The sequence below is a fragment of the Artemia sp. Qi Xiang Cuo genome, chromosome 18, assembly GCF_049724085.1.
Source record: "Artemia sp. Qi Xiang Cuo chromosome 18, ASM4972408v1, whole genome shotgun sequence".
NCBI classification, from domain to species: Eukaryota; Metazoa; Arthropoda; class Branchiopoda; order Anostraca; family Artemiidae; genus Artemia; species Artemia sp. Qi Xiang Cuo.
This window is the reverse complement of record NC_142811.1, coordinates 49,427,911-49,446,829: the sequence shown is the minus strand read 5'-3', so window position 1 is coordinate 49,446,829 and position 18,919 is coordinate 49,427,911. Positions and strand designations below refer to the sequence as shown.

The window sequence follows — 18,919 nt, the reverse complement described above, 5'->3', positions numbered from 1 at the left end:
CCTACATAAAGTATGCAAACAACATCCTCTCTGTTTGTCTACATCGACTATATCACATGTACAAAGAATGGTAGGCTACATATGTGTTATCTATATTCAGAATAGGGTACATGTGTGTGGGAGTATATGCGTGTGCGCACAGCAACCAGTCTTTCTGTCTGTCTATGACAGGATATACTTGTTTGAGCGCCACATTGATAAACAAAGCTGAATTTTAGGATCCACGTTAGTGCTGTTGCAGAAGAGAGAGGAGGTGACACACCGAAAAATTTCAATTTTAGTCCCAAGTTTTCTTAACTGAATTTTGAGCCGACCTTTGGAGGAATCCCACCAGCAAAGCCCTTGTGCGAGGATTCTCATCAAACGGCCTGTAAAAGATTTTTCTTTTTCCATTTTCTTATCATCAAATATAAAGAAATAATAATCACTTATATGTTCAATATTTAATAAATGTCTTATGTTTTTTCCAATTGCAACATTGTAAAGAAAGGGAGAGGGGTGAACAAAATCTTTATGATTATAGAAAAAAGGTTAAATAAATTAAATTTATTTAACAATACGTGTTTTGAAGTTGCAAAATTGCAATTCTAAATTCTAGCTCTATTCATTAAAATCTGACAGAGCTAAATTCTCTCAAAACAATTGAGGGGCATACCTAGATGTCTTCAGTTTTTCCACCTTTTGAAAGGAAAACTTGATTGACAAGTTTTCATTTTCGGTAACCACGCCTAAATTCTCAGTTTTCTTCCTTATGAAGAAAACTCTGATTCGCGAAAAAAAGCAAGGTAATAGACATATTAATATAATCTAGCTAGGAAGAAAGTGAATACATCACTTGAAACCTTTTTTATGCTCTTTCCAAATTCAGTAACTGCCATTTTGAGGAAAGATATCTTATAATATTGTCTATGGTTTGTAGACTAACTATAATAAAAAACTAGTAAAAACTAGCTTAAAAACTAATTAGATTTTGAAAAAATAGCCTTTACCTAAAAAATAGCCTGAACGAAGCCTTTACCAACTCTCTATGATGTTTCAGTACCTGTTAGCAACATTGAAAAAAAAAGCAGACCAAAAAAGGAAAATCATGACATATCAGTGGTGGACGAGGAGGGTGCATAGCTGTATTGGCCACAGGCAGCTTGGTGCTGCGGTGAGTTGTTATTAGTAGTAGTATCAGTGCTACCCATGCAAAATTGTGGCTTTTCTTGTGAGTTATTGTGAATTATTCAAGGTGGGGGCGGTAGGTTTCCTATTTAGGGTTTTAAAAAATCGTAATTCCAATGGTGTAATTTTTGTTTTGCTATAACGATTTTTTCGAGGAGTTTCAGGCTCTTTTTAAAAATTCTTTCAAATTTCTTTTCGAAATAACTCTTTACTATTAAGATTAAGGAAAACAATAACTACCATTCCTGAATCAGCTACAAATTGCAATTTTTTCTCACTAGACAATCTTTTTAGAAACAAATTTTTTAGCTTTTGGTTACTAAGGGCTGTTTTTAGCCCCTCTAAGGGCTGAAATGGAATTTGTCTCAGAAGCAATTATTGGATTTGGAAAGAGCATAAAAAAGGCATCAAGTGATGTATTCATTTTTTTTTCCTAGCTAAATCATTTGAATATGTATAAATTTACCAAAATAAAATGAAACCACACAAGACCAGCTTATCAATAAGTTGTGTTTCTCGATTTGAATGCCTCTAAATCCTCAGTTGCTTTCCCTTTACAAAGAAAACTGAATTGAAATCTCGGAAAGCATGTTATACAATCAGGTTATACAAGAAGTTATACAAGCATGTTAATTATATCTGTAATAACAACCGGAAACTGTATCTGCCTTCCGTTCCGATTCTTTCACAATATTCCCTTTGGTAGTTGTCACAGAACAATATCCATAAAAGCAGTAGATTTACCTACTGTTCAGTAAGTTGCATCTACAGCAGTAACATCTAGTACATCTGCAAAAACTACAAAAAATACATCCAAATAACAACAATCCGATTTGTCTTCCGTTTCGATTCTTATCATAATATTTTCCTTTGACAGTTGTCCTAGAATAATGTCCAAGAAAAGAGTAGATGTATCTATTATTTAGAAACAACTACATCTACCAAAGTAACCACTAATACATCTGCAAAAACTCCAATATTTACATCCACAATAACAACTGGAAATCGGATCTGCCTCCTGATTCGATGATATTCACAATTTCCGTTTCGATGGTTTTCACAATCTTCCCTTTAACAGTTGTCCTAGGAAGATGTCCATGAAAACTGAAGATCTCTTTACTTCGTAGGAACAAAGAAAAAGATGGCGATTTTTGTTTTATATGCCCGGATTAAAAATTGTGCTTTAACTCCATTGGCTTATTTTTGTGACGTCAATCGTAGTTTTTTTTTCTTTTTTAGCCAATCACACTATTCCTTAACGGTTGTCAGAGAGGAAAGCCAAATAACCCAGCTTTTAGCACTCGTTGCTATAGTCTATTGTTGCTATGTCAAATTTTGAGTAAAAAAAAGGATACAAGACCGAATTAATTCTTTTGTGTGAAACTTTAGGCGAGGAAATAGAAAGAAAAGTTTCGAGTCGCAAAATTTTTTGGAAGTAAGCTATCTGTTTCGCTGCAACATTAGCATCGACCATCGGTCAGTTGCCCCATCTAAAGCTTCAGTGATTACGCAATACGGGATAAAACAATGAATTTATTAAAAAGACAAAAATCTATCAAAACTGAAAGCCAAGAAAAGAAGCCTGAAAGCCAAGAAGAACAATAAATATCGGAAGCTTTTCGGTATTATTGCGACGAGTCACATCTTTTTTTATAAGAAAATTATTTGTTTCTCTGTAACATGTAGATCAAATTAGAAATATCAGAAGATCTTTTTTATATCAAAGAGGATAGGACACTGATGTCAAAGGAAACTTTAGCGTATTAATATAGGTTTAGCAGGAATTAAACCTGACGGCACCACTGATGGTGCGTTCATCCTGAGAAAGAACTATAAATATTTAAAGCAAGGGTGAGTTTAATTATCTTGTGATAGCACAGTGAATTCATCTCTATTCGGCAATACAGAGCCGGGGTTTGATCTCACCTGCTACAGATCTGACAAGGAAGGGATTCCATTGGTTAGATACAGTGCCACGAGCCATCATTTGATAGTTCGTGGGACAGATGGTCCAGGAGATACTACCAATTTATTATTTCTTTACTTTAATTGATTAAAGTAAATTGATTAAAGGATTTCATCTGAAATCATTAATTTGAATCCAACAAGGTGTTTTCTGAAAGTAAGCAGATTCCAAAGCACTTAATTTTTTCAAGGGTTAATATGTTGAACATGGTTATTTTCTTTTGTTTTAATGCAAAAAATGTACTTATTAGTCACATTCAACCTACACCTATTCATCCTATCTGCAATACGTATTGTATTTGTCATCTTAACTAATGGGTCAAATGACTTTAACATCAGACCAAAAATATATTAGTCATGTAGACACGGGAGTGGACCTCCTCCATAGTTTTAATTCGTTAAAACTATCTCCATTACAATATTATAATTACAGTATATCTTATTTTTCCAATTTGTTTATATCTTTAATAAACTTAGCATAGTACACTCTTTACCTTGAGATTAATGGTTTTCACCATTTCTGAAACCTCCTTATGTTTCTAATTTCTTATGATAATGAGAATTGAAATTTCTAGCGTAACCAGCGGAGAGCCTCGTAAGCACATACGGGAAATTCAATACGGAAAACTCGGCGAAAATCAAAATATACAGAACTTACTATGGCAAACTTCAACTCTCTCGATTCAATACAGGAAAATCAACAACAGGAAAGTGAGCATGTAAATATATATATTATATATATATATATATATATATATATATATATATATATATATATATATATATATATATATATATATATATATATATATATATATATATATATATATATATATATAAGCAAAAAGCATGTACACATAAGTTTATCACTCCATACACATCTTAAGTTAGTAAAAAAAACATAAAACCATAAATTAAAACACCGCAATCCATTAAAAACGCTAATATAGTGAAATGGTGTGAATAAAATAAAAATCTGTAAAAACCTTGAGACAAAAATTCGAAAAGAAGAAACCAAGTGATGAGACGAAAAAGTCGGCAAAAACTTTGGGAGGAAAAATATGATGCAATAATTTACAAGTTAGAGTTGCAGGAACTTATGCAATAGTTTAGGATGCTTAGAATTTAAGAATATTCCAGCCACCACTTGGAACAGCCACCAGATTGAGTAAAACCTGGATAGGCAGGTCACCTCAAGACCACAAATCCTTTTCTTTTTCAGTTGCCCATGAGCCAGAATGTAGACAACCCTATACAAACATATATTTTTCTTTTTAATTCATTAAAATTATGAAAATTATAAGATTCTTTAGTTGTTAAATAACTTTTTTATTCATTTTTAAAAAGTCAGGGCTAAGTTAGTCAACAGAAAATAGGCTATTTTATACATACAAATATCCCTATTAAGCCTATTCAGCACATTCGATTGATGCCTTTTCAGTATATTAATTAAAACAACTGTTTTCCGCAAAACAAGTTTTTCAAAGAAAAGTAAAGAACTCCATTAAACAAAAAATGAGCAAAAATAAAATAAAATAATCTACCAAGCGTGAAACTACCACAAATCAGCATCGAACAGAAATGAAACCCAAATCAGCATAAATGAAACCCAAAATGAACAGAAATTACAATAAATAACCGAGTGAAACTCAAAACGAGCAGAAATTAACATAAGTTGGGCTCAAAACCCCTATGGCTTCCCAAGGCCAGAACATAATCTGCACTTTACTGAAAAAAACATAAATGTTTTTACTTTTATAACTTTAATAAATCAAATAATATTAATATTTTGATTACTAGATATCAGTAGCAAATTTTATTCTGGCCTTGGGAAGGCATAGGGGTTTTGAGCCCAACTTATGTTAATTTTTGCTCGTTTTGAGTGTCACTCGGTTATTTATTGTAATTTCTGTTCGTTTTGGGTTTCATTTATGCTGACTTGGGTTTCATTTCTGTTTGATGCTGATTTGTGGTAGTTTCACGCTTGGTAGATTATTTGATTTTATTTTTGTTCATTTTTGTTTAATGGAGTTCTTTACTATTCTTTGAATAACTTATTTTGTGGAAAAAGTTTTTTTAATTAATTTCTGTTCGTTTTATATAGTCTTTTCAGAAAAAAAGAAAATAATACTTTAAATCTTTTCGTTTTTTTTAGAATTTATAGTTTGGCCTGCTATTTGTATGCTGGAGAAAATTTTTAGCAATATTTAACAACATACACCCTCTTAAAAATCTGGACACAAATAGTAGTGTTTAATTTAGTTTCATACCTTCTCTAGTTGACCTGAAATGGAAAACTTGATACCATTCGCAAAAAAATCTGTTTACTTTCTTTGATAGCTTGGATACACTTACGCTATTTTGATTTGGTTAAATTTTAAGAGCAGAAGCAGCCCCGAAAGTTTGAACATAATGCCCTCAGTCGTTCTTGGGATACTGCTGAGATGCATTATTGGAAATTAGCATTAACACAGTACATTTTGATTTAATGTTATGGCAACATTTAGTTTTTAAACATAAAGTCAAATGGAAGGGTGGGCGGGGGAGGGGGATTAGTTTCCTTCCGATCTCTTTTCACTATTAAAATGCTCCTTAGCCCTTTTTATTTTCAATCGAATGAGCCCTTTTAAAGGTTCTCACGACAAATCCCTCGATACGAAGGGACGTGGTCTAAACAACAACAACAACAAAAAAATAATACAGTATACCCACATTGATCTTTACTATAAAAATGTCAAGTCTTCCAATCACTTTCGACTATTAAAAAGGGTACTAGGCCTTTCGATTTCCAATCGAATGGACCCTTTTTGAGTTTCTACGACAAAACTTCCCATAAGCACCTTATATGCCCCCAGGGCATAAATTACAACCCTTACCCTAAGGGCTGTGAGGGTGGTTGTCATCCTCTAAGACATAATTTCCAGAAATTTCAACTACGTTAAAAAAAATGGCTATCTCAAAATTTTGATTGGATGTGTATCTCAAAATTTGAAGGGGTGTTAGTTGCCTTCCAATTACTTTCGACTATTAAAAAGGGCACAAGCCCTTTCAATTTCTAATCGAATAAGCTCTTTTTGAAGTTTCTACGACAACGCGTTCTATAAAAACATTATATGCCCACAGGGCATAACTTACAACCCTTGTCCTGAGGGCTGTGAGAGGGTTGTCATCCTCAGAGACCTAATTACCAGAACTTCCTACTACGTTGAACAAAATTGTTATCTGAAAATTTTGATTGGATGTGTTTCGGGAAAAGGTGGGCGTGAGAGGGGGGTTAGTTGCCCTCAAATCTCTTTCGAATATTAAAAGGGCACTAGCCCTTTGAATTTCCAATCGAATGAGTCCTTTTTCTTGTTTCTACGACAAATATTTTAATAAAAACTAATATGCCCCCAGGGCATAAATTATGACCCTTGCCCTGAAGACTGTAGGGGGATTGTCCTTCTCAAAGTTATATTTTCCTGAACTTTAAAATGCGCGGAATAAAATGGCTATCTAAAAAATTTTATTGGATATGTTTGGGGAAATGGTGGGCGTGGAAGGGGTATTAGTTGCCTTCCAATCACTTTCGACTATTAAAAAGGGCATTAGCCATTTCAATATATAATCAAAAGAGCCCTTTTTGAAGTTTCTACGACGACGCGTTTTATAAAAACATTATTTGCCCCCAGGGTATAACTTACAATCCTTGCCCTGAGGGCTGTGGGGGAGTGTCCTCCTCAAAAACATAACTTCTATCTGGAAATCCACTACACTAAACAAAATGGATATCGAAAAAATTTGATTGGATTTGCTTTAGGAAATGGTGGGCGAGAAAGGGTGGCTAGTTGTCTTTAAATCACTCTCGACTATTAGAAAGGGCACTAGAACTTTGAACTTCCAATCGAAAGAGCCCTTTTACAAGTTTCTACGACAAAGATTTCAATGAAAACTTACATGCTCCCAGGGCATAACTTATAACCCTTGCCCTGAAGACTGTGGGGGGAGTGTCCTTCTCAAAGGTATAATTTCCTGAACTTTAAAATGCGTGGCTCAAAAAAACCCTCTCAAAAAGTTTATTGGATGTGTTTGGGGAAATATTGGACGTGAAAGAAGTGTTGGTGGCACTTCAGTCACTTTCGACTATTAAAAAGGGCACTAGCTAAACTGGTTTCCCATTATTTGAGCCCTTTTTGAAGTTTTAGCGCCAGCGTGTTCTATAGAAACCTTATATGCCCAAGCGGCATAACTTACAACCCTTGCCCTGAGGGCTGTGGGGGAGTATCATCCTCAAAAACATAATTTCTATCTGGAAATCTACAACACTCAACAAAATGACTATCTAAAAATTTTGATTGGATGTGTTTGGGGAAAAGGTGGGCGAGAGAGGGTGGCAAGTTGCCCTCAAATCACTTTCGACTATTAAAAAGGGCACTAGACTTTTGAATTTCCAATCGAATGAGACCTTTTTCAAGTTACAACAACAAAGATTTCAATAACAACTAATATGCCCCCGGGGCATAACTTATAACCCTTGCCCTGAAGACTGTGGGGCAAGTGTCCTGCTGAAAGTTATAATTTCCTGAACTTTAACTGCGTGGAACAAAATGGCTAATTCAAAATTTTGATTGGATATTTTTGGGGAAATGGTGGGCGTTGGAAGGGGTGTTAGTTGCCTTCCAATTACTTTCGACTATTAAAAAGAGCACTAGCAATTTCAATATCTAATCGAATGAGCCCTTTTTGAAGTTTCTACGACAACACGTTCTATAAAAACTTTATATGCCCCTAGGGCATAACTTACAACCTTTGTTGTGGGGGCTTTGTGGGGGTTGACATCCTCAAAGAACTAATTTACAGAACTTGAAACTACATTGAATAAAATGGCTATCTCAAAATTTTGATTGGATATGTTTGGAGAAAAGTCGGGCGTGAGAGGGGGGTTAGTTGCCCTCCAATCACTTTCGACTATTTAAAAGGGCACTAGCCCTTTCAATTTCAAATCGAATGAGCCTTTTTTGAAGTTTCTACGACAACGCCTTCTATAAAAACCTTATATGCCCCCAGGGCATAACTCAAAACCCTTGCCCTGAGGGTTGTGGGGAGTGTCCTCCTCAAAAACACATTTTCTATCTGGAAATCAACTACGCTGAACAAAATGGTTATTTCAAAACTGTTATTGAATGTGTTTGGGGGAATGATGGGCGTGGGGAGGGGGGGCTAGTTGCCCTCCAATCACTTTCGACTATTAAAAAACGCACAAGCTAGTCCAATTTCCAATCAAGTGAGCCCTTTTCGAAATTTCGACGACACCTCCTTAGACACGAAGGGCCCTGGTATGGAGAAGAAGAAGAAAAAAGAAAAATAAATAATACATTGTGCCCACATCGTTCTTTACTTAGGCAGCGCTATCGCGCTGCCTATGATATCCAATACAGTAATTGTCATCTTAACTACTATGTCAAAGGACTTGATAATCAGACCATATGTATACTAAACATGTAGACAGGGGCCTTCTCTATTACAATGCATCCAGTTGTTTCTGCAACAATTTACCAGTTATAATTGTAGGCTTTTATACAATGGGTAAGGTTTAGAATTTAGTATTTTGAGAATATTCCAGCCACCATTTTGAGCAGCCAGAAGCATATAAAGCCAGCTGCCAGCCTGGATAAACAGATCTCCCAACGGCCATAAATATTTTTCTTTTTATCTTTTCCGTGCACCATAGTTTCGACAACGTATCTATTGCATAGTTCGACATAGTTTCTATGTCAAATGTATACTTAAAATGAAATGAAAAACATAAAAATGGTTAAAACTTTTAATTAAACTTAACAGTCAAGACAGTGAACTTTGAAAAAACAAAAACTTTTCCACGATAATACTAATAAAGTCCAAATATTTTTGCTTCCCAACTGAAAGCCTTTATCAGCAAGAAAAAACAAAAATGAAAATCAGATTTATTTGAAAAACAACAACTATAGCTTTTCGTTTAAAATGATATCAGAATATAATCAAGAACACGTTCATATAACCATATAACCGTGTTCATATAACCACGAACACGTTCAATATAATACAGTGCCTTGTACTTGTGTTCGATCACCACACCGGATTTTATTAAAAAAAAGAAGGAAAAAAACGAAGAAACATCTTATTTGAGTATTTTTTCTTTTCTTTTTCAAATCTGCTATGAAACAAGGTGAATAATAACAATAAGATAATACTGATAATAAAAAAAATATAATATTACAAAAATAATAACAATAGAACAATATAAAGAAAAAATAACATAAAAGGATGAAAAAAGACAAAATATAAACACTATACAAAAAAGCGAAAGAAACTCGAATATGATGTTCCATAGTTGTTGTTTTTTAATTGTTTTGTTGGGTATTTATTAATTTTTTCTATCTAGTTTCATTGCTATTTACCAATTTCTGTTTAGCTAGCATATTACAATATTAATCACATATTTATATAAAAAAATTTAGGAATCCTTAAATACCAACTTTGATATCAAACACAATTTGTGAAATATGAAGTTCATGCACTTTGATAAAGACTTTCTGACTTTTAGGACTTTTATTGGAATTCTTTGGACTTTTATTATTATTTGTATAAGAAGTCGTTTGTTTATTTTATTTTGTTACCAAACCTTAAATATTTTTCCCACTTTTGTATTTTTTCTTTCATTTCAAGTATAAATACAGTGTGGCAGTGTACTCTAATAAATAATTCCTTGTTACAAAAAAGTAATTATTAATTAAGTACCGTTACGGCGTAATTAAATCCTTTAAATAAAATGAAAATATTTAAGTTAAATTGAAGGATAAAATAATACCTTTAATTTCACTAAATATATCTTCAAATATGTCATCTTTTATATCCTGTTTCAGATTCAAGTTAATGCTTAAAAGTTCTTGAGGTGTTTCGGCGCTACTTGGCACTTCTTCAAATTCATCGCTTGAATCTAAGCTTAAACCTGTATCGTTTTTTATTATCCTCATTATTTCCTCTTGACTTATATCCTTTTCTTCCTCATATTCTTCTTTGATTTCTATTTTCGGCACCGATTTCTGAACTTGCGGTAGTTCTGAAAGATTAAAAAAAAAATAATACTGAATCGATAGAACTGAACTACATAAGAATTGGGTGTCAGTAAGGTGCGGTAAGCTATTAGCTACTTCTGAAACATTGGGAAGAAGAATATAGTACTGAATCGATATTACTAAACTATACGCAATTAGGTGTCAGTGAGGTGCGGTATGCTATTAACTAATTCTAAAAAATTGATAATAGGCACCGCAATCGCGCTGCCTAAGTAAAGAACGATGTTGGCAAAATGTATTATTATTTTTTCTTTTTTTCCATAACTTGGAAAAGCGCTCATTCGATTAGAAATTGAACTGCTAGTGCCATTTTTAATAGTCGAAAGATATTGGAAGGCAACTAACACCCCTTCCATGCCCACCATTTCCCCAAACACATCCAATCAAAATTTTGAGATAGCCATTTTGTTCAGCGTAGTTGATTTCAAGATATAAATTATGTTTTTCAGGAATATACTCCCCCACAGCCGTCAGGGCAAGGGTTTTAAGTTTTGCCCTAGGGGCATATAAGAACAATGTTAGCACAATGTGTTTTTTACTATTATTTCCTTTAGACCAGGGCACTTTATATCGAAGAAGTTGTCGTAGAAACTTCAAAAGGGCTCATTCTATTGGAAATTGGAGTGGCTTGTGCCCTTTTTAACAGTCGACAGTGACTGGAAAGCAACTAACACCCCTTCCACAACTACCATTTCCCGAAACATATCCAATCAAAATTTTGAGACAGCCATTTTGTTCAGTGTAGTTGATTTCCAGATAGAAAATATGTTTTTGAGGAGGACACTCCCCCACAGCCCTCAGGGCAAGGGCTGTAAGTTAAGCCCTAGGGGCATATAAGGTTATTATAGAAAGCGTTGTCGTAGAAACTTCAAAAAAGGCTCATTCAACTGGAATGTCAAAGGGCTAGTGCCCTTATTAATAGTTGAAAGTGATTGGAGGGTAACAAACCACCCTCTCATACCCACCATTTCCCAAATACATCCAATATAAATTTTTAGATAGCCATTTTGTACAACGTAGTTAAAAATTTTGGAAATTAGGTCTTTGAGGATGACACCCCCCCCCCCGCCACACCCCTCAGGGCAAGGGTGGTAAGTTTTGCCCTGGGGGCATATAAAGTTTTTATAGAGCGTGTTGTCGTAGAAACTTTGAAAGTGATTGGAGGGCAACTAACCCCCCTCTCACGTCCACCTTTTCCCCAAACACATCCAATCAAAATTTTTAGATAGCCATTTTATTCAACATAGATGAAAGTTTAGGAAATTAGGTCTTTGAGGATGACAACCCCCCCCCCCCCGCCACAGCCCTGAGGGCAAGGGTTGTAAGTTATGCCCTGGGGGCATATAAGGTTTTTATAGAGTGCGTTGTCGTAGAAACTTCAAAAAGGGCTAATTTGATTGGAAATTGAAACGGCTAGTGTCTGTTTTAATAGTCGAAAGTGATTGGAAGGCAACTAACACCCCTTCCACGCCCTCCATTTCCCCAAAGACATCCAATCAAAATTTTGAGATAGTCATGTTGTTCAGACTAGTTGATTTCCAGATAGAAATTATGTTTTTTAGGAGAATACTCCCCCATATCCTTCAGGGCAAGGGTTGTAAGTTATGCCCTGGGGGTATATTAGGTTTTTTATAGGTAGCGTTGTCGTAGAAACTCAAAAAAAGGTTCATTCGCTTGGAAATTTAAAGGGCTAGTGCCTTTTTTAATATTCGAAAGTAATTCGAGGGCAACTAAAATCCCTTCCACACCCACCATTTCCGCAAACACATCCAATCAAAATTTTGAGATAGCCATTTTGCTCGACGCAGTTTAAAATTCACGAAATTATACCTTTGAGCAGGACACTCTCCCCAGAGTCTTCAGGGCAAGGGTTATAAGTTATGCCCTAGGGGCATGTAAGTTTTTATTGAAATTTTTGTCGTAGAAACTTGAAAAAGGGCTCATTCGATTGGAAATTCAAAGGGCTTGTGCCCTTTTTAATAGTCGAAAGTGATTTGAGGGCAACTAACCACCCTCTCACGCCCACTTTTTCCCCTAACACATCAAATTAAAATTTTTAGATAGCCATTTTTTTCAGCGTAGTTGATTTCAAGATAGAAATTATGTTTTTGAGGAGGACACTCCCCCATAGTCCTCAGGGCAAGGGTTGTAAGTTATGCCCTGGGGGTATATAAGGTTTTTACAGAAAGTGTTGTCGTAGAAACTTGAAAAAAGGCTCATTCGATTGGAAATTCAAAGGGCTAGGGGCCTTTTTAGTAGTTAAAAGTGATTGGAGGGCAACTAACCCCCCTCTCACGTACACCTTTCCCTCAAACACATCCAATCAAAATTTTGAGATAGCTATTTTGTTCAACGTAGCTGAAAGTTTTGGAAATTAGGTCTTTGAGGATGGCAACCCCCCCCCCTAGAGCCCCCAGGGCAAGGGTTGTGATTTATGCCTTGGGGGCATATAAGGTTTTTATAGAACGCTTTGTCGTAGACACTTCAAAAAGGGCGCATTCGATTGGAAATTGAAATGGCTAGTGCCCTTTTTAACAGTCGAAACTGATTGGAAGGTAACTAACACCCCTTCGATGCCCACCATTTCCCCAAACTCATCCAATAAAAATTTTGAGATAGCCATTTTGTTTCACGCAATTTAAAGTTCAGGAAATAATACCTTTGAGCAGGAAACTCCCCCCCCCCTACAGGCGTCAGGGCAAGGGTTATAAGTTATGCCCTGGGGGCATATAAGGTTTTTATTGAAATCTTTGTCATAGAAACTTGAAAAAGAGCTCTTTCGATTGGAAATTCAAAGGGCTAGTGCCCTTTTTAATAGTCGAAAGTGATTTGAGGGCAATTAACCCTCCTCTCACGCCCACCTTTTCCCCAAACAAATCCAATCCAAATTTTTAGATAGCCATTTTATTCAACGTAGTTGAAAGTTTTGGAAATTGGGTTTTTAAAGATGAAAGCCCCTCCCCCCCCCCTCCCCACAGCCCTCAGGGCAAGGGCTGTAAGTTATGCCCTTGGGGAATGTAAGGTTTTTTATAAAAAGCGATGTTGTAAAAAACGTCAAAAAGGACTCATTCAATTGAAAATTGAAAGGGTTAGTGCCCTTTTAATTGTCGAAAGGGATTGAAGGGCACCTAACCCCCCTCATACGCCCACCATGTCCCCAAACATATCCATTCAAATTTTTCATACATACATTTTTTTCAACGTATTCGAAAGTTCTGGAAATTAGGTCTTTTAGGATGATAACCCCTTCAGAGACCTCAGTTTAAGGGTTGAAAGTTATGCCCTGAGGGCATATAAGGTTTATATAGAAAGTTGTTGTAGAAATTTCAAAAAGGGCTTATTTGATTTGAAATTGAAATTGCCCTTTTTAATAGTCGAAAGTGGAGAGTGGAAAGTAATTGGCCCCCCTTTCACGCCCACCATTTCCCCAAACACATTCAATCAAAGTTTAAAGATAACCATTTTGTTCAACATAGTTGAAAGTTCTGTACATTATGTATTTAAGGATGACAACCCCCCCCCCCCCCCAGAGCCCCCAGGGCAAGGGCTGTAAGTTATACCCTGGGGGCATTTGAGGTTTTTATTGATAGAGTTGCCGCAAAAACTTCAAACGGGGCTTATTCAATTAGAAATTGAGAGGGCTAGTGCCCTTTTTAATAGTCGGAAGTGATTGGAGGGTAACTCACCACCCTCTCACGCCCAACATTCCCCCAAACCCATCCAATCAAAATTTTCAGATAGCCATTTTATTTACTGTAGTAGAAAGTTCTGGAAATTAGGTCTTTGAGGATAACAACCCCCCCCCCCCTTCAGCCCTCGTGGCAAGGGTTGTAAGTTATGCCCTGGGGGCATATAAGGTTTTTATTGAAAGTGTTGTCGCAGAATCTTCAAAAGGGCTCATTTGATTGGAAATTGGAAGGGCTAGTGCCTTTTTTAATAGTTGAAAGTGATTGGAGAGCGTCTAACGCCCCTCTCACGCCCACTATTTTCCCGAACACATTCAATCAAAATTTTGAGTTATCGTAGGAGTTATCGTAGGAACTTCGAAAAGGGCTCATTAGATTGAAAATATAAAGGGCTAATGCCCTTTCTAATAGCTTAAAGTGATTGGAGGGCAACTAATCCCCCTCCCAAGCCAACCGTCCTAATTGCCTTTGTGCTTAAAAACTAAATGTTGCCTTAAAATTAAAACAAAATGCACTGTATTAATGCTAATTCTCAATAAGGCATCTCAGCAGTATCCCAAGAACGACTAAGGGTACTATGTTCAAAATTTCGGGGCTACTTCTGCTCTTAAAATACAACCAAGTCAAAATAGCGTAAGTGTATTCAAGCTATCAAAGAAAGTAAGCAGATTTTTTTGCGAATGGTATCAGGTTTTCCATTTCAGGTCAACTAGAGGAGGTATGAAACGAAATTAAACACTACTATTTGTGTCCATATTTTTAAAAGGCTGAATGTTGTTAAAAACTATAAAGTCTTAAAAAAACGAATAGATTTAAAGTATTATTTTCTTTTTCCCTGAAAAGCCTATGTCAACATAAACCGAACAAAAATTAACTAAAAAAAAACTTTTTCCACAAAATAAGTCTTTCAAAGAAAAGTGAAGTGCACCGTTAAACAAAAAATGATTAACAACATAATCTAATAATCCATGGAAAGTAAAATTACCACATCTAAATATTGACGGTTAAGAGAAACACAAAACGCGTATAATCCACACTAATCTACCATTCAGAGCTAAAACGAAGCACATATTAACATAAGTGGTGCTCCAAACCATGGTGTCTTTACAAAGTCAGACCATAATTTACACTTCAGTGAAAAAATACAAATGATACTGCATTGTCAGTTTAACATACATATACTAATATTTAGTAATAAATACGTTAGCATTATTTTATTTATTAAAGTTGTAAAAGTAAAAACATTATATTCTTTCCGTTCTATATATTCTAAAGAATATATAACTATATTCTTTCCGTTCCCTTTTCGTTTCTTAGGCCTGTCGTCTCAGAGGCCCGTCGGCTGCTTGATAAATAAACAGTAGATGTAGTAACCACCTTTTCATTAGTTAAAAGTTTGCTTCAAAGATTTACTGGTGTATGACATCGAGGAACCGCCTCTATATTCTCATGTATCGCTTTTGTATACCTTGCAAGTTTACTTGATATGGTCAAAAAACAAGCAGGTCTTAATACCTGAGTTTTGCTTTCTTTGGCAAAAGCATTTCACAAAACAACAAACCAAATGGTCTGAATATTCGGATTCGTTTACATGATTTAGTCGAATTTCGAGTGGCATCAGTGGCATACGGCACATGACGCGTATGAAGCATCTGCATCAGTGGCTAATCATGACTGAAATATGGCAGCAAGCGGCTAAATCGTGTGGTTACTGTAGCTATTACTGTGGCAGGCAACGAAAGGTGATAGGTTATGTGACCGAGATTGTGACTCATATTAATGAAAGTCTCTTTTGCGCTGGATTTTAACCTTAATATAATTTTAATACCGAAAGCATATATTTTTCGTTATTCCGGAGAGGATTTCAACAATACCCACCACCCCAATAAACGGTCGAATATATTTTACGATCAGATAATCATGGTGATCTACCATCTACCATCAGATAATCATGGTGATCTAAGTGCTAATATTAGTTTGTAATAACAAAGTGACAGTAACAATTTAGCAGAATAATATAAATATTTTAAACATGCACCAATTTCGTAATACAGCTGCCAGCTTTTTGGGTTCAGATCTGTTAATTCGATAGTGACAAAAATTGCAGGATGGGATATAGAAATGGACAAAAACGTTTTAGATTGTTTGTAATTAAAAAACGATTTATTTTGTAAGAAGTTAGAGACGACGGTACTAAAACGGATAAAAAGATAATAAGGCCTTATGTGTGGTAAACTGTGGTAAATTAATTTTTGAAACATAGCAGTTGCGACGTTAGAAGTAAGATTTATAGATTATGAATATGATTTTATATAAAGATCAAGTACCAAATGATCTTAGAAAAACTTTAACTAACAGCCGTTATTAGAAAGGTGATAAGAGTAAGTGCAGTAGTTACAGAGGGATTAACTTAACTTCTGTACGAAGAAAATTACTTGGAATGATGATACTTATTACGCTAAGAAATGCTGTAGGTAAGGGTTTTAAAAGAAGAGCGTGAGGTTATTGGGAAACGGAGAAGACGCTTTGACCGAATTTTAACTCTTAGATCAATAATTGAGCAGTACCTGAAAGCGGCAGATACCTTTAGTGTTCAGTTTTGAAGATAAGGAGAACTTCAAAAGAGGGGGTAAAGAGTAAAATTTTGAATGTATTTGGATGGAGGAGGAGCGTGTGCAACTACATTGACATATAGTGGCTCTGTGATGCAAAAAATTTTAGTAGTAACATTATTTTACCGCAAGAGACACCCAAGTAAGCTCAATGTTATTTGAGAAGTATAATACGGGAAATTTTCAGTCCCAGGTTTATCTATGAGATATACTATTTTTTGTAAGTACTTTAATAGGTTTTTATTAGGCAGGTATACATTTTCTATTGAGGAACGGCTCCTTGGTATATTTAAAATCAAATCTTGGTACTGGTATGATATACGCCAGTAGTAACCAAGGTACTACTTTGCTTGCGCCCCTGTACCAAACAGGTTTCTGGTAGGTATAATCTGGTTTGGTTCAAGTTTTTCTGACACAATTTACCGGATTTCTAATTCACGGTATACATGACCGGCGCGTCTTGTTTAGCTGCCAATACAATCAATTATTTTATTCCAGTTTTTCTAAACCAGTATTGTCTATAACTTAATTTACGTAGAAAATGAACGATATTAATTAATGTTTTGAATAATAGGAGTGTGAATGATCCTAATTAGTGATTGGATTGTATGACGGTGGAGAAAAAAGGATTAAACTGATTAACAGTTAAGGTAACCCCGAAGGGGTTGTTAACTCAGGAAATTTGTTACTTGACCTAGCTTTACCTCTCCGATGCGGTCTGTATAATACACAAGTAACGTTTGAAACGAATTGTCAATTTAACATAGGATCTAACGTTCCCTTCGTTCCCTCATTTCTGAGGGGCAGGGGAGGGTAGGAGAGGGGGAGGGGGAGTCAATTTTGAAGGTATAACAAGTACCATTCATTGCGATCATAGCTCTATGTTGGCTCGTTTTAAATACATCAGCTTGTCTATTCATTTGTGTTAAATAAAAATCTTGAATCTGGAAAATGAAAAAATAAGTATTTAAACAAAATGTACGATGCTGCTAATTAAGGAATACTAGACTACACTCAGAATTGTTTGCATGAGGGGCCTGTCTGTGTCTCTTTGAGCTGTTTGTGTCTCCTGAGGCTGTGTGTGTCTCTTTGGGCTGTGTGTCTCTTTGATGTGTTTGAGTCTTTTTGGTGTGTTTGTGTGTCTCTGTGTGCTGTTTGAGTCTTTTTTGTCTTTTTTTGTCTCTTTGGGTTGTTTGTGTCTCTATGGGCTGTGTGTGTTTCTTTGGGCTTTGTGCGTCTCTTTGGGATGTGTGTCTCGTTGGACTGTATGAGTCTTTTTGATCTGTTTATGTCTCTTTGGGCTGTTTGAGTCTTTTTTGGGCTGTGTTTGTCTCTTTGGGCTGTTTGTGTCTCTTTGGGCTGTTTGTGTTTCTTTGGGCTATGTGTGTCTCTTTGGGCTGATTGAGTCATTTTGGTCTGTGTGTCTTTCTTTTGGTTGTTTGTGTCTCTTAAGTGTCGTGTGTGTCACTTTGGGCTATGTGTGTCTCTTTGGGGCGTTTGAATCTTTTGGTCTGTATGTGTCCCTATGAGTGTTTTTTGTCTCTTTGGGCTGTGTGTGTGTCTCTTTTGGCTTTGTGTGTCTCTTTGAACTGTGTGTGTCTCTTTAGCCTGTGTGTGTGTGTGTCGCTTTGGGCCGTGTGTGTCTCTTTAGGCTGTGTGTCTCTTTTGGTAATTTGAATCTTTTTGGTCTGTGTGTGTCTCTTTTGGATTTTTGTGTCGTTTTGTGCTTTGCGTGTCTCTGTTGGATGTGTAAATCTCTTTTAGCCACGTGCATCTCTTTGAGCTGTATGTGTCTCTTGGGATGTTTGAGTCATTTTGGTCTCTGTGTGTTTCTTTTGGTTGTTTGTGTCTCTTAGTGGCCATGTGTGTCTCTTTGGGCAATGTGTGTCTCTTTGGGGTGTTTGAATCTTTTTGGTATGTATGTGTCTGTATGGGCGTTTTTTGTCTCTGTGGGCTGTGTGTGTGTGTCTCTTTGGGCTTTTTGTGTCTCTTAGGCCAGTGTGTTTGTCTCTTTAGCCTGTGTGTGTCTCTTTGGGCTGTGTGTGTCTCTTTATGCTGTGTGTCTGTTTGGGCAGTTTGAATCTTTATGGTCTGTGTGTGCCTCTTTTGGCTGTTTGTGTCGTTTTGGGCTTTTTGGATTTTTGTATCGTTTTGGGGTTTGTGTGTCTCTGTTGGATGTGTGCGTCTCTTTGGGCCGCGTGCATCTCTTTGAGCTGTATGTGTCTCTTGGGATGTTTGAGTCATTCTGGTCTGTGTGAGTTTCTTTTGGCTGTTTGTGTCTCTTAGAGGCCATGTGTGTCTCTTTGGGCAGTGTGTGTCTCTTTGGGGTGTTTGAATCTTTTTGGTATGTATGTGTCTGTATAGGCGTTTTTTTTCTCTTTGGGCTGTGTGTGTG

At 36.0% G+C, this 18,919-nt stretch overlaps 1 protein-coding gene across 2 annotated transcripts in view; it reads right to left on the bottom strand.

The window, feature by feature from the left end:
* LOC148941598 (DNA excision repair protein ERCC-5-like) overlaps positions 1–18,919 on the bottom strand; it is a 263,737-nt gene that overhangs the window by 125,906 nt on the left and 118,912 nt on the right. For both annotated transcript variants that reach the window (XM_089104023.1, XM_089104024.1), the window contains one exon: positions 9,959–10,210. In XM_089104023.1, the coding sequence (XP_088960149.1) occupies positions 9,959–10,210 (252 nt within the window). The remainder of the gene's footprint in view (positions 1–9,958; positions 10,211–18,919) is intronic.